This window comes from Cupressus sempervirens, chromosome 8 (assembly GCF_028749045.1).
Source record: "Cupressus sempervirens isolate cs-2001-9-10 chromosome 8, ASM2874904v1, whole genome shotgun sequence".
Lineage (NCBI taxonomy): Eukaryota > Viridiplantae > Streptophyta > Pinopsida > Cupressales > Cupressaceae > Cupressus > Cupressus sempervirens.
In genome coordinates, this window is record NC_143125.1 from 486,682,603 (window position 1) to 486,697,440 (window position 14,838).

A 14,838-nucleotide genomic window follows, 5' to 3' on the forward strand; every position below is an offset into this window, starting at 1 on the left:
AACAATATATGTTACTTCAAATCAACCCTAGCATGCAAACCAAGTTGTCCAAACTTAAATATGTCTAACTATAGTAGCAAAAATGAGAACTTCAATTGTTCAGAATTGTTTTAAACAATCCTATTGTCATTTTCTATTGAAATTTAAGTACTTTCTATTGAAAGGAGCGTAGATGGAAAAATCGCAGACTACTTGCTGAGTTTTTCAGCTTGGCGAAACTCCCAGGTTAAGGAGGGCGAATTTTTAGAAAAACTCACAAAAAACTCGCTGAAAAATCAGTAAAAAATCACGAATTTTTGGGGAAAAAAAACTCAAAAAAATGTCATTTTGAAGCTCATTACTTATTTGCAGGATGATCTAGTCTTTTTTTTAGCTCGGGGGTAGAGGATCTATACAAATATAACATTTTAGTTTATACTTTAAGCTATATTTGTATAAATACAGTCAAGATGTTTGAGATAGGTTTCAGTTTCATAGGAGCTAAAATGCAGATTCTAGATTTTGGGGGTTTTTAAAAAATTCTAGGCTTAGCCAAATTTCAGGATTCAGTAATGCCTTCAACAGTGTTACTCCCCACAATCTATCCTGGCTATTTGAGGTCAAATTGAAATTGGAACAAGGATTTTCTAATGATTCTAACTCATTGTCTCACAAATCACTTGGTTTCAATTCTATATTCCTCTGTCCTGACAGACTTAGCTCAACCACTTGCTCACACCCAAGACAAGCATTACTTTCCAGCAGGCCAAAATTGCTCAAACTCACCTTTGGACTATTTTTCTATGATGAATTTACTTCTCGTTATATAGAAACATTTTACATGATGTATTTACTTCTAGTTTTATAAAAATCAACCGCAATGATGTATTTACTTCAAGTCTTATAGAAACTATTTACTATTTTGCTTCCTGCCATCAACATTTCGCATGAGAGTGCGATTTTGTACCCACTTTGCATATATATATATATATATATATATACTGCTTGTTTATTTTGTGTTCTCATTAATTTACTCATTGGATCCATCTTCTTATTGAATTTTGCAAAAAAATGTTTTAAAAAAGTTTAAGCTGTTTTTTAGGTTCCCAAGATTTTCCCGAGCTTTTTCAAAAACTGGCCAAATTTTTCCTGAGTTCTTTTCCCTTTTTGGCTTGGAAAGTTTTTGCCAAGTGAGTTTTCCATCTATGCATAGGAGAAACTGTGGTTCTGACTTAAAAATTTTTTATGTGAAAAAGCAGGAAGTGAAATAGTATATTAAGGAGATGGAATTCTACACATATATTTGCATTGTCAATGTCTCAACCTTCTAAAGTTTGTTTTACAATAACATTTGGTAAAAAACCATATATTCTGAAGTGAAAAAAAAAACAATGTACACTAATGAAAAATATTTCACATGCAGAAATATCGTCCCTTGCATAACACTAAAGGGACAACCTACCACTTAAATAAATGTTTATTGCCTTTATTAGAATAATATTTCTTTGGACGACCCATCTAAAATATTTCTTTGGACCTGAGTTGTAATGAATTTGTTTGAAGTAGTTAGTGGCCTTTGAGTTTCAGCTTGAGAGTTAATGTAAAAGTTTGTGATGTGTAACAGATAGATGGTGATAATGGGAAGCGTGGTCAGCACGATAAAAGTTCAAAACAAATATTGTGGGTTTATGGCCTTTAATATCAGATTTTAAAAGTACAGTTCCTTGGTACTAATTGTTGATTTCATTCATTTACTATAAATTGGTTCATGACTGATACTTCATTCTGATATCAAGGTACGAAGACTTCTTTGGTGGTAAAAAGAGAGCAAAATTAGCTTCTCCTGGTAATTCTCATGACATGGAGTGTAGTGATGATGATGACAACGGTGATGAGCTGGATGCAAATCAGGTATTTTCATGTACATCCCTACTATTATTAAATTTACTTCATGATTATAATATGTAATTATATTCGTGTTCAACAATTATGCCCACACTATATTAATTTCAGAGAGAAACAATGCAATTAGATACAGATCTAAAGTTATCAGATTGAATTCTACAGCCATGATGCATTACAACAGTAATTTGAAAATCACATTGAAGAATACAAGAAGCAGATTGAAGCAGCAATCATCCAATCAATCAACAAAAATACATCTTCAGATATCAGTCTCAATCCAATATATCTCCGGATCTTAGTATCAGGCTATCAGCAGCACAAGTTAGCAAATACGTCTTCAGAAGACATAAGCATTAGACAGAATCTGCAGAAATATAAGTGTGGATCTGCAGATTAGCAATCCTTTAACATTCATCAATACCAAGGCAGATTGAAGTACCAGCATATCATCAAGTACCAGTAGATGATCATATTGGACAAGAGCATAATAAATTACTTAATATTAGTGGCCAATTAGTCTTTTAGGCAAGTTTTAGATTTCTAGTGAGTTTCTAAATAATATGGAAACTTTCCTGTTGTCAGCTTTCTAGAAAGTTTCCATTTCATTCTTGTTATGGTAAATTGATGCTGTTGTCGTATTAAACAGAGGAGATGAAAGCTCCTTATATTGATTTACAAGCTCCTTATATTGATTTACAAAGATGATGTTTCTATTATAAAGCAGTTGTGAACTAAAAACAAAAATAGAAACTACCTATTAAACTGAAGACTAGCTAAGATGGCCATTAAAGAAACATTGCCATATTCTAATATCCTCTCTTAATGGTCTTTGTCTAAGTGTTCTCTTGGTCACAAATTCTTCAAAACATTATCCTGTTGCTAAGACACTCCGTGGATCTGTAAAATGTTAATGACCAGTGTAACAGGGGGACTCGCACCCCCTCCCAAACCTCAATGTACCCTTCCCCGAGATGTCCCTGCACTGGGTACTTGAGTACTTGAGTACCCCCACCTCTGCCATTCCACAACCATTCTACCACTGGGATGGGTACTTGAATCTCTATTTGAATTTCGATTTTTGAATGTTACTATGTTGTATGTTTAATGGTTCTAGTTCATGTTGCAATTTTGCTATATTCAAGTATTTTAATTTGGTATGTTCTACTGGAACATCATTTATGTTCTACTGGAACATCATTTCATAACTAGCAGTTCAAGTTCTATATTTGTACTATACAACACCCCTCCTTGCCCTATCCTCCCCTTGCCGTCGTCCCTTCGCCGTCCCAAAAGTGAGGCCCATTTTCCCCGCTTCCCAAAAACTCGTCCCATTGTCTTGCTGTCCCGACGTACTCTAGTACTGGTGTTACATTGTTAATGACCAAGAAGCTAACATCCATCCAGGGAAGAGCAGAGATGGGTGCCACCTTCAAAAAACTTTGCACAAAGAAACAAGAGCTTGCAATAATAGATCGCCTACTCTTTTCTAGGCCCTAAACACTAACTTTGCCATTGAGACGGGTTTGCAACAAACCCTCCCAAAATCAGCAAAATATCTGACCAGAAATAGTCACACAACATCCAACCTGATATTGGATAATAGAGCTGCTCTTCCTTGGAGACAAAGACAAGCCCTGAGAACAACTAACACAATATTGAGGAAAAAATTGACAAACCCTCTAAACTTTGCAAATGAGCATGATGCCCCAAAAGAGATTGCAAAAAGTCACAGTTTTTTTAGGAGAGAAACCGATAAAACTAGACATGATTTTGAGGTGAAAAATTGATCAAAACTAGATAATAGAATCAGAGACACGGATAAGAGAATACAAAGCTTTGTTTTTAAGGAAAAACGATAAAACCCAACAAATAATCTTTAAGGAAAAAAATAACCCACCAGATAAGTTTTGGGAAAAAATTATAAACTCAATAAATATTTAGGTTGAAATAGTAAACCCAAAAGAGAATTTCCAAGGGGAAATTTATGAAAACCCATTAGAAATGCTTGAAGTGAAAAATTTAAAATCAATAAGAGAAACATTCATGCGATAAGACATGAGACTTCACATGGTCAAACACCACTTGCTTCCACTCATTCTTGATCTTTGTATAATGCTTCTACAACAAGATCATTGGGAACAACAATTCGACAGTGGTACCAACTCATCTTCTACCGCTCAAGCCTTCTTAGCTAAATCCATAGGCAACTATCAAATCTCTTAGTCTTCTTTGTAGAATCCTTTTGCTTAGTCATTAGAAAGCTTGAAGAAGAAGAAATTTTGTGCAACTACTGCCATAAGTTTGGTCATATGTAGTTGGAGTGTCAGAAATGTTTAGCTACTTAAGCCAAGCAATCTAGTTCACAACCTCAAGAACATGGTGCAAAGCATATTGAGCTAGGTGAATTTTCCTTTTATGCCTTAATGGCTAAAAGACCTGCAAATCATGTAAAGTCCTCTCCTAGTAGATTGATACAGGTGCCTCCCGCCACTTCATTCATCACCAGGATTGGTTCATAGATATCCAACCATTCCCAGGTTCAGTAATTCTTGGAGGAGAAGAGTACATCGTTGCCTATTGAGGCAATATCCAGATTTAGTCTAGAGGAAGGAACTTGGTTTTCCTTGATGTGTATTATGTTCTAGGCATGAAACTTAATCCTTTCTCCTTTATTCAAAATTTGAGACATTTTAGTCGGCTTGATATGACCAGCTCACATTAGTACAAGAGCATTGATAAGGAAACTCAATCCATAGTTGCCATTGGAGTTGAAGATCATGGTCTTTTTAGACTCCTTGACTTTGGGATTCTCAAGAGCTTGTTATGGTGTCCCATCACTCCTTTATTAGTACACTTTGACCTCTATGGTTTGGGGACTTAAATGTGCACTATCTTTCTCAGCTTCTTTGGAAGGATCTTTTTATTGGACTGCCAGAGATTCAAACCCAACATCTTAGAGTTTGCGGAGCATGTTAGGCTAGGAAGCAACATCACACTCCTTTTTCCAATGGCGACTCCTGAAGAGCTTTCTAGGGTATTACAATTGGTGCATATTGATCTTTGTGGATCTATGGCTACTCCCTTTGTTACTTGGTTCCAATTTTTTTTACTTTTTGGTGACAATTTTCAGTTGCAAAATATGGGTGTATTTTCTTCGTAAATTCATAGTTTGTTGTATTTCAAAAGTTTTAATCATTTGTAGAAAAAAAGTCCAATCAACACATTAGTACTCTTAGAACTGACAATGGGGTAGAGTTTTGTTCCTATGCCTTCTCCTGTTTCCATGGCCAACATGACATAAAGCACCAATTAACAACACCTTATACCTCGTTAAATAATTGAGGGGGGGTGAATCAATTATAAACAATTATCTTACAGGCCTTAAAAACATTTTTCACCAGCTTATACTTAAACTTTCAGATCATTAACTCGATAATACAATCTAACATCACATTTCAACCTTATAAAACTTTGCATCAAACTGTCAACTTATTGTTCCTTAATATACCGAATATCAAAGTAAACACCCAGCTTATACCGAGTTGCAATATTCAATAGTTAACATGAAATAAACATGCAACACAATAATCATTCACACATTTTGACACAAGTATTTAACGTGGAAACCTTGCCAAGGGAAAAAAAATTCCTAGGAACCAACAACCCAAATATTCTCACTCCTCTGAAGTGAACTCTGTTAGGAGCCAACCTTGTTAAAGGCTACATACACATTTTTAATGTGATCTTGTTAGAGGATTACCACTAAAGATCGTCTAGATCTTATCACTTCTTGACATTTCTAAAGAGTGGCCTGCTCTAAAGGACTTACAAAACATTACTATTGAATGTTACCATATAGGATTTCAAAAGATTGTTAGGTCCACTCGGTTAAGAGATTTTTTTGCTATAATGGTTAGAAAGTAACAATGAAATGATCTGTTAGGTTTTAGCACTATCTTGCTTGTTCAGATCTCGGCTTCCTTCAATCACTCTTTTCTGATCCCTTTCTGGCTGATTCCTACACTTCACACATCAACTTAACACTTCCTTTGCTTGATCTTCACAATATTGTTCTACTCAGTTCACCTTCGGACTATCATCTTCTTCCTCAACAAAAATCAACAGTCATTTGCATTAGTAGCAAAAAAAATCTTGTTCATCCCTTTAAATAGAAAACTTTTGCCGATCCAGAATCTTCTAGGTTTTGCCACTTAATCATAATCGTTAGATCTTCATTAGGTTCAAATTCATTGAATCTAGACATTCGGGAAATAGATTTCCACCTTGAACTTTGTGCTCCATTTCAAATTGATAAATCTCCTTCATCAGATGTTCTTTGAGTTTCTCCAGCGTTGATCTCATAACTAACTTCGTACTTATCCTTGAAACTTCTCGAAGCATTCTAAATTTTCATCAAATGTCGGCCTCAGATTTAATCTTTTCTAAACTTGTTCTTCTTGTTCATACTCGATGAACACTACATCTCACTCGGTCAATACTCTACTCGGTTATCATTGAAATTGCTCGGTTAACACTATGATCATTCACTTCTTTGTCAGGTGCTCGGTAAAAACTATAGTAGCTTGGTTAATATTGTATTTCTTAATTCATCGACTAAACTGTCTTTCTTATACATTGAGATTATGTAAAGCAATCAAATCAACATCATACCATCAGAGTCTAACTCATTTAAGTGCCCATTGAATACCATACACTTATCAACACTTACATCATCATATTTTCTTCAAATCCTCTTCATCAATCAAACAATATGACACTCTACTGACTTAGCATAATGTCTAACCAATTAAGGTTTGAAATCAATGACAACATAACAATTGATATGACTCTTACACATACATTAAGAACATTATCAGTAGGGGCTAATAGTAAGAATTGCATGATCACTGAAATGATATAGTTTATGCTTGAACACAAGCACGTTCCAAGAAATTTTGGACTGAATTTGTCTACATTGTTGTCTATCTTCTCAACTGCTCTCTTACAATGGCTATCAAGAAACAAACTTCGGAAAAAGGCCTGGTCAGGCTGTAAGCCCAAAACTGGCCATCTCAAAGTTTTTGGCTCCACTATATTTTTGTGGATCCTTCTTGTTAAATGCACCAAGTTAGATGACAAGAGCAAGAAACTCATGCTAAGTGGCTACAATAATAATCACAAAGCCTACCACTTGGTTGAGATCAAGACTAATTATCTCATCTTCAATTGTGATGTGGTATTTGGTGTGGCGCGAGGGCCATTGAGCTCTCCCCTCTCTCGCTCCTCTAGTTATGAATTCAGAGTATCAGTCTCTCTTAGTTCAAGACTTGGATATCTATCTCTCGTTAGGTCCACCTAATGGGAAGGTTTTAGCTAAGAAGGCTCCACCTGTTCTTATTCTTGCCTCTCCTCCAATTCCTTCTTGAGCAGGCTCACCTAGACATGTTGCCACTCCACCTGATTTTGCTGAGGATTCATCCAACCTTTTGTTTGATGATGATGATCTCCTTGCACCTCTTGCATTAGATTCCAGCACTTATATCCTCTAGTTTGAATGTATTACGAAGTAATTGGTAAAATACTTGTTATTAACAGAGACCGAAAGGTCATTATATACAAAAGAACAAAACGACGTTTCCTTAGGAAATGATTGTAAAGAATAGAAACATTCTATTCTAGTTGAGAAAGCTAAAAAAGCTACAACTAACTAAAGCTAACCAGATATTTACAATAGATTACTATTAATTGATAATAGACAATTATCTATTATTGTAATACCCTCCCTTAATGGTTAATCTATCTAGAACACCAAGTTGTCCTATGAATTTGACAAACTTATTAGGACTAAGAGGCTTGGTGAGAATGTCTGCAGTTTGATTTGTGGTAGGAACATACTGCAAATCTATAGTTCGGTCTTCAACTAGCTGTCGTATGTAATGACAGTGGACATCCACATGCTTGGTTCATTCATGGAAGACTAGATTTCGTGCTAACTTGATAACACCTTCGTTATCAACAAACAGAGTAGTCGGTCCTGTTGGTGACATTTGTATATCCCCAAGCATTCGACGAAGCCAAACAACTTCACATCTTGCCTTAACAGTCCTTCTGTATTCGGCCTATGTAGAGGAGAGAGAAACTGCTTGCTGCTTCTTACTGGTCCATGTGACTGCACCGTATCTTAAACTAAACGCATATCCAAAAGTTGACTTTTTATCATCAAAAAAGCTTGCCCAATTTGAATCTGTGAACCCATTGAGTTTAGGATTAGAACTTTGAGAGTACAGAAGTCCATAATCTGAAGTGCCCTTTACATAGCGAAGCACACACTTTGCTACCATCCAATTATCAGCCTTAGGAGCTATCATAAATCGGGAAATGTAGCTGACTGCGAAGTTGATGTTAGGCCTAGTAGCAGAGAGGTAAATGAGGCTGCCTACTAGTTGCCTATTTGTAGTATCATCAACGGAAGGAGAATCAGACTTTGCAGATAACTTGAGACCTTTCTCCATAAGTGTAGATGCATGCTTGCAATCCTGCATAAGAAATTTGTCTAATAGGGCTCTGGCATATTTAGATTGAGAAATGAATATACGTGAAGACTGTTGCCAAACCTCAACACCTAGGCAATAATGCATGAGCCCAAGGTCAGTCATATCAAAAGACTGGCATAAATTCTGTTTGATTCTTTGAATCAAAGATGCCAAATTGCAAGTGATGATCAAATCATCCACATAAATAACCAAAAAGATTATGTCACTGTCAGTAGTCTTGATGTACAAATTTGAGTCTAAAGAACTCCTCTTGAAGCCTTGATCACCGAAGTACTTATCAATTTTTATGTACCATGCCCGAGGGGTCTGCTTCAAGCCATAAAGAGCTTTTACCAATCTGAAAACTTGATGGTCTTTACCAACATTCTTGAAACCAGGAGGCTATGTCACGTAGACCTCTTTATGGAGATCACTATTCAGGAAAGCACTCTTGACGTCCATCTAATAGACCTTCTAGCCAAACTGTGCTGCCATGGTTACGACTAACATGATGGTGCTCATCTCTGCAGTAGGAGCAAAAGTCTCCTTATAATCAATGCCCTGAAGCTGAGAAAAGCCCTTCGCCTCTAAACGAGCTTTGTACTTATCCAAAGTACCATCCGATTTGTATTTGATTTTCTAAACCCATTTGTAGCCAATAGGTTTCTTCCGTGGTGGAAGATCAGAAAGGACCCAAGTCTTGTTCTTTAGTAGGCTCCGGTGTTTAGATGTCATTGCCTATTCCCGCTCTGGAATGCCTTTAGCCTCGGAATATGTTTGAGGTTCAAACACACTATGAATGTTGGCCATGAGAGAAAAGTTAACAGAGTCTCTAGGTTTGCTCTTTTTTTTGAGCAGTTCTCCTATCAATGAGCTCATCATCACGAAGATCAGTGTCTTAGCCCACCACTTAGGCCAGAGAGGAGAGCGACCGACATTAGTATTAGGAGATGCTTGGTGCTCAGGTTCTTCATCAGAAGAATCGAGATCAAACTTAGGCGAAGCATCTACAAATCGAGGTGATCCTGCAGGAGAAGCCGAAGGTGTCTGTATAGGGATCACTGGTATAACTGGAGCTGCAGGAGCTACTGGAGCCCTGCCATCAGGTCGACCTAATGGAAGCCGAACTCCCAAATCATGAGCCTTCATAGGCTGTTCTGCTAGATTAGGAACAAGAGAAACAGACATGAATGGTCTTCGTTGCTCATCAAAGACTACATCACGACTGTAGATGAGATGAGATATCTCAACATCGATTAGGTGGCAGGCTTTGTGAAGAGTGCTATATCCAGCAAGCATGAGTTTCTGACTCTTGGTATCCAACTTGGTGCATGACGCATCAGGGACCCAAACAAAAGCAAGGGAGCCAAAAGCCTTCAGGTGACTAATTTTGGCCTTGCAACCTAACCAAGCCTCTTCAGGAGTTTAACCTTTGACTGCTACTTTGGGTGACTGGTTCAACAAATAAACTGCACTGTTAATTGCTTCTGCCCAAAACTTCTTTGGAACGTTTGTGTTCGAGCATTGATTGAGCCATCTTAGTGATTGTCCGATTTTGACATTCAACTACATTGTTCTGTTGTGGCATGTGGGGTGTGCTTAATTGGCATTTGATGCCATGTGTATCCAAGAAGCTAGAGAAAACATTAGAACAAATCCCCCCTCGCCCCCATTGCCTGATCTAAGAGTAATAATAGATTTCTTAGACTCTTTTTCAACTAAAGATTTAAGCTTTTGAAATACAGGAAATGCATCTGATTTCTTTTTAAGGAAATACACCCACATTTTTCTACTGAAATCATCAACAAACAATAGAAAATACTTAGACCCAAGAACAGAAGGAGTGGCCATAGGGCCATAGATATCGACATGAACAAGTTGAAGTATTGGAGAAGCTTGCCATGAATCGCCATTGGTGAAAGGTGTGCAATTTTGCTTCCCAATCTGGCATGCATCACAAACTCCAAGCTATTGAGTCTGAATCTCTGGCAATCCAAGAACAAGCTCATCCCGAGCAAGCTGTGAGAGATAATGCACATTTAAGTGCCCATATTGTTGATGCTAAAGTGTGCTAACAGAAGACTGCCATGCAATCATAGCTAAGTCCGGAGAATCACTAGAATCAGTAAGTCTGAAAAGACCATAGTCCTCAAGACTCACTGCAATAGTAGACTGAGTCGCTCGATCAGTGATGGTGCACTCATGTGAACTGAAGGTGACATCCAAGTGTCTAGAATGTCACAGCAACTGACTCTTTGAGAGTAGATTTAGTTCCATCCTTGGAACGTAGAACACATCGAGGAATATGAGATTCCTTTCAGCAAACTGAATCTGAATGTTGCCTTTGCTGACGATTGTGTAGTCTTCTCCGCCACCAAAAATAACAGTTTGAATAAGGTTGGTAGTTAGTAAACCAGTCTTTGCGGTGAGTGAAATGACAAGAGGCACCTGAATCAATGTATCAGGCAGACAACTTCACATGATCTGCAGGTCTTTTAGCCATGAAGGTGTAAAAGGCAGACTCCGTCTGCTCAATGTGCTCTGTACATTTTGCTTTGGGTTGCGAACCTGATTGCTTAGATTGTGATAGGAGTTGCATTGAATGTTCTTCTTTTGGGAACCATTTGATGCTGGAGTAGAAGACTTCTGTTGAGATGGTTGTTGAAACTTGCCTTTATCCTTTTGAAAGGATTTAGCAACAAAGGCTTGCTCTATGGAGGTGGAGGCGGTGCTGCTACCGAATTGTTGTTTCCACCGATCTTGCTGAAGTAGAAGTGTGCAAAGATCAATGAACTTCAGATCAACATTAGAAGACACGATGTTGAGAGTCTCGATAAAATGCTCATAGGACTTTGGTAAACTTCGAAGAGTGATAACCACAACGTCCTCTTCCTCCATCTTGCAACCGATTGCAAGTAACTAATCATAGATTTCCTGAATCTGATTCAAGTGTGCCTAGAGTGAGGTGCACTCATTCTTGACAGTAGAAAACTGAGTGTTCTTCAGAAAGAAAGCTCTGCTTTTGTTAGAAGTCTCTTGAAGACCTTTGAGATGTATCTAGATCTCGACAGCTATCTTGCCAGTTGGAATCTGAGAAAACTAATCATCAACCACATAATTTGAGAACCATCATCGCCTCTCGATTATTCAAATCCCATGTATCTTGATCAGGATCAGGAGTAGTCAAATGCTTCGTAACACCCAGAGCAAGTTGATTGGTGTTCCAATATTTAAAAATTGCGATGATCCATTGCTTTGAAGTGCCATAATTTCAACCATTGAATTTTGAGTTGTGCTTAAGCAAAATGTTTGTCAGAGATGTCATCGCACGTTTTTCAATGAAAACTGTGAAAATTTGTGAAGGCACGTTCTTCAAGGCAAAAAATGGAAGACTTAGAAAATTTGGAGTGACCCAAAATAGAGCTCAAAAAACCTAGAAAGAATATGGTGTCGTTTTTTGGATCTATTGGCTCGAAAATTGAGGCACAAAAATCAAGGCACTTAGAAAAATTTGACGACAACCCAATTGAGCTCTCGAAAAACCCACAAAATATGAAATCAAAATAATTTTTTGTTCCCAAAAATTAGGGTTTCAAAGACAACCCTAGTAAGCAACAATGTAGGTAAAAAATGGCAGAAAAAGGACATTTGTAGGCAAAAAGATGCCTATTTTTTCAGAATAGAGGTGTTCTTTTGTAGGGACAGCACAGATGAAGAATGGACACAAAACGAACAAATTTTTCACCTTAAAATCGCAGAAATGCAAAATCACGAGTTGCCTTATACAAGCAGAAAAACGGTGCCAAAGTTCGGCACACAAGAACAAACACCAATTCGGCACACAACAGACACGATTTGGAGAAAGTCGCATAGGTGTAGAGGTTAGATGCATTTTTGTCTAGTTGTGAGTGGAGGAAATCGCACGGGATGCAGTAAAAAAACTGAAACTTTGCATCCACAAACCATGAAGCAGGAATTAGACGATTTGCAGACAAATTTACTGATTTGTTTCGCTTAGAAACCCTAGCCAAATCTATTACTGGTGCAATTTTTGTTAGTTGCAATTCCTCAACATTCGAATAGATGAAAGTCGTCAAAAAAAATGGAAACCCTAGCCGGGTTTATGTGAAAAATCTTAGAAATAGTTTCAAAAAATTAAAAAAAATAATTTCAAAAGAAATTATAATTTTTTTGGAAAAATTTGATGTATTGGCTTTGATACCATATTACAAAGTAATTGGTAAAATACTTGTTATTAAGAAAGACCTTAAGGTCATTATATACAAAAGAATAAAATGATGTTTCCTTAGGAAATGATATTAAAGAATAGAAACATTCTATTCAAGTTGAGAAAGCTAAAAAAGCTACAACTAACTAAAGCTAATTAGATATTTACAATAGATTACCATTAACTAATAATAGATAGTTATTTATTATCGTAATGGAATGGTGGGCTAAGACGATTGGCAATCATCATGTTGATGTGCTCATCAAAGGTAGATTTGCTTGGGAAAAGGGCAAACCTCTTGACTCGGTAAATTTTGCTCTCATGGCCAACATTCACAGTATGTATGAACCTCAAACATCTACAGAGGCAAAAGGAATATCTGAGTGGCAAGAAGCTATGCAAATCGAGCATCATAGCTTGTTGAAAAATAGCACTTGGGTTTTGTCAGATCTTCCTTCAGTCTAGAAAGAAATCCATCAGTTACAAATGGGTCTACAAAGTCAAATACAAAGTTGATGGTACTTTAGATAAGTACAAGAATCGTTTTGTTGCCAAAGACTTCTCTCAGTTAGAAGGAATTGAGTATGAAGAGACCTTTGCTCCCACTGCAAAGATGAGCACCATCGGATTAGTCCTTGCCATGGTGTAAATAGACATCAAGAGTGTGTTGTCGAATGGTGATTTAGAAGAAGTGTACAAATAGGCTCCTTGGGCACAATACATGAAAATTGATAAGTACCTCATAGATCAGGGTTTTCAGAGGAGTCCTTCTAACTCAAATTTGTATGCCAAGACTACTGGCAATGATATCATCGTTCTAGTTATCTATGTTGATGATTTGATTATTATTGGTGGTTTCTAATCATTGATTCATGGAATCAAATAGAATATTTGTCTGTCTTTTGACATGACTGACCTTGGACCTCTTCATTATTGCCTAATTGTCGAGGTTTGGCAACAGTCACAGGGCATCTTCATCTCTTAGTCTAAGTATTCACGAGCTCTGTTGGACAAATTCATAATGCAGTATTGTAAACTTGCATTTACTCCTATAGAATTTGGTCTCAATTTATCAACCAAATCTGGTTCTCTTGTTGAGAATGAATCCAAATTCAGACCTCACCTCCACTAGACTTGATCTCAGCTTTGCAGCAGTTACACATCTTGCTACATGACAACTCCCAATTTAGATCGTTCACTGTGTTGAGGGCATTCTTGATTTTGGTATCCTCTACAAACAAACCAAAGATGCCTAACTTATTGGTTTTGCAGACTCGGGTTGGGGAGGCTCAAATGATGACAAAAAGTCTACTTCTAGGTATATCTTCACTTTGGGAACATGTGTTATGACTTGGATGAGTAGTAAGCAACAAGCTGTATCTCTTTCCTCCACAGAAGCTGAATATATGGGACTAGTCAAAGCAAGTTGTGAGATTGTTTGTCTTCATAGGATGCTTTTGACATCCATATGCCTCAGGCAGGCCCTTCACCCCTCTTTTGCAATAATCAAGGGGTCCTCAAACTTGCCAAAAACCTAGTTTTCCATGAGCATACTAAGCATATTGACGTTCATTGTCACTTTATCCATCAGCTGGTTGAAGATGGATCCCCGGATTTGCAGTTTGTTCCGACAACTGACTAGACTGTTGATATTCTCTCCAAGTTTCTAGTTCCAAAGAAGTTTGTCAAGTTCAAGGGTAGCTTGGTGTTTTTGATAAGTTGACCATTAAGGGATGGTTGAGATATTATCTCCTATTTTATTCTATTTTTATTTTAATGGTTACTTCTAGATATTGTAAATATCTTGTATATGAAATATCCTTGCTAGTAATCCTCACCAAAAGAAAGTGTTTTGGATAATTTATTAAAGACACAAATGGACATTGAACAATAATCTAAACGTTTCAACTTTATCAAATTACAGATGCTGGATTATTGGAAACATAATTGAGAAGATATTTGAATTATCAATTTGTTGCAGTTTGAGGGTAGAGGTTACACTGAAAGGATAGAAGCAGAAAAAGCTTTGATCACCACTTTTAATTCTGAATATCATTTTTATTCCTGAGACTGCAAGCAACACTATCCATCTGCAACCTTGACAAGTATGAACTTGAGATTCTGAATAAACAACTTCCTTAACCCTTACCACAGGAATCTGCCCTACAAATTGTGGCTTTTAAATGCACTGGT

General features: G+C 37.0%; 1 protein-coding gene across 1 annotated transcript in view; it reads left to right on the plus strand.

Moving 5' to 3' along the window:
* Positions 1–14,838, plus strand: part of LOC149543321 (U3 small nucleolar ribonucleoprotein) — a 78,553-nt gene that overhangs the window by 2,396 nt on the left and 61,319 nt on the right. Inside the window, exons 2-3 of the mRNA XM_089798151.1 lie at positions 1,604–1,659; positions 1,776–1,890. Coding sequence (XP_089654277.1) covers positions 1,604–1,659; positions 1,776–1,890 — 171 coding nt within the window. The remainder of the gene's footprint in view (positions 1–1,603; positions 1,660–1,775; positions 1,891–14,838) is intronic.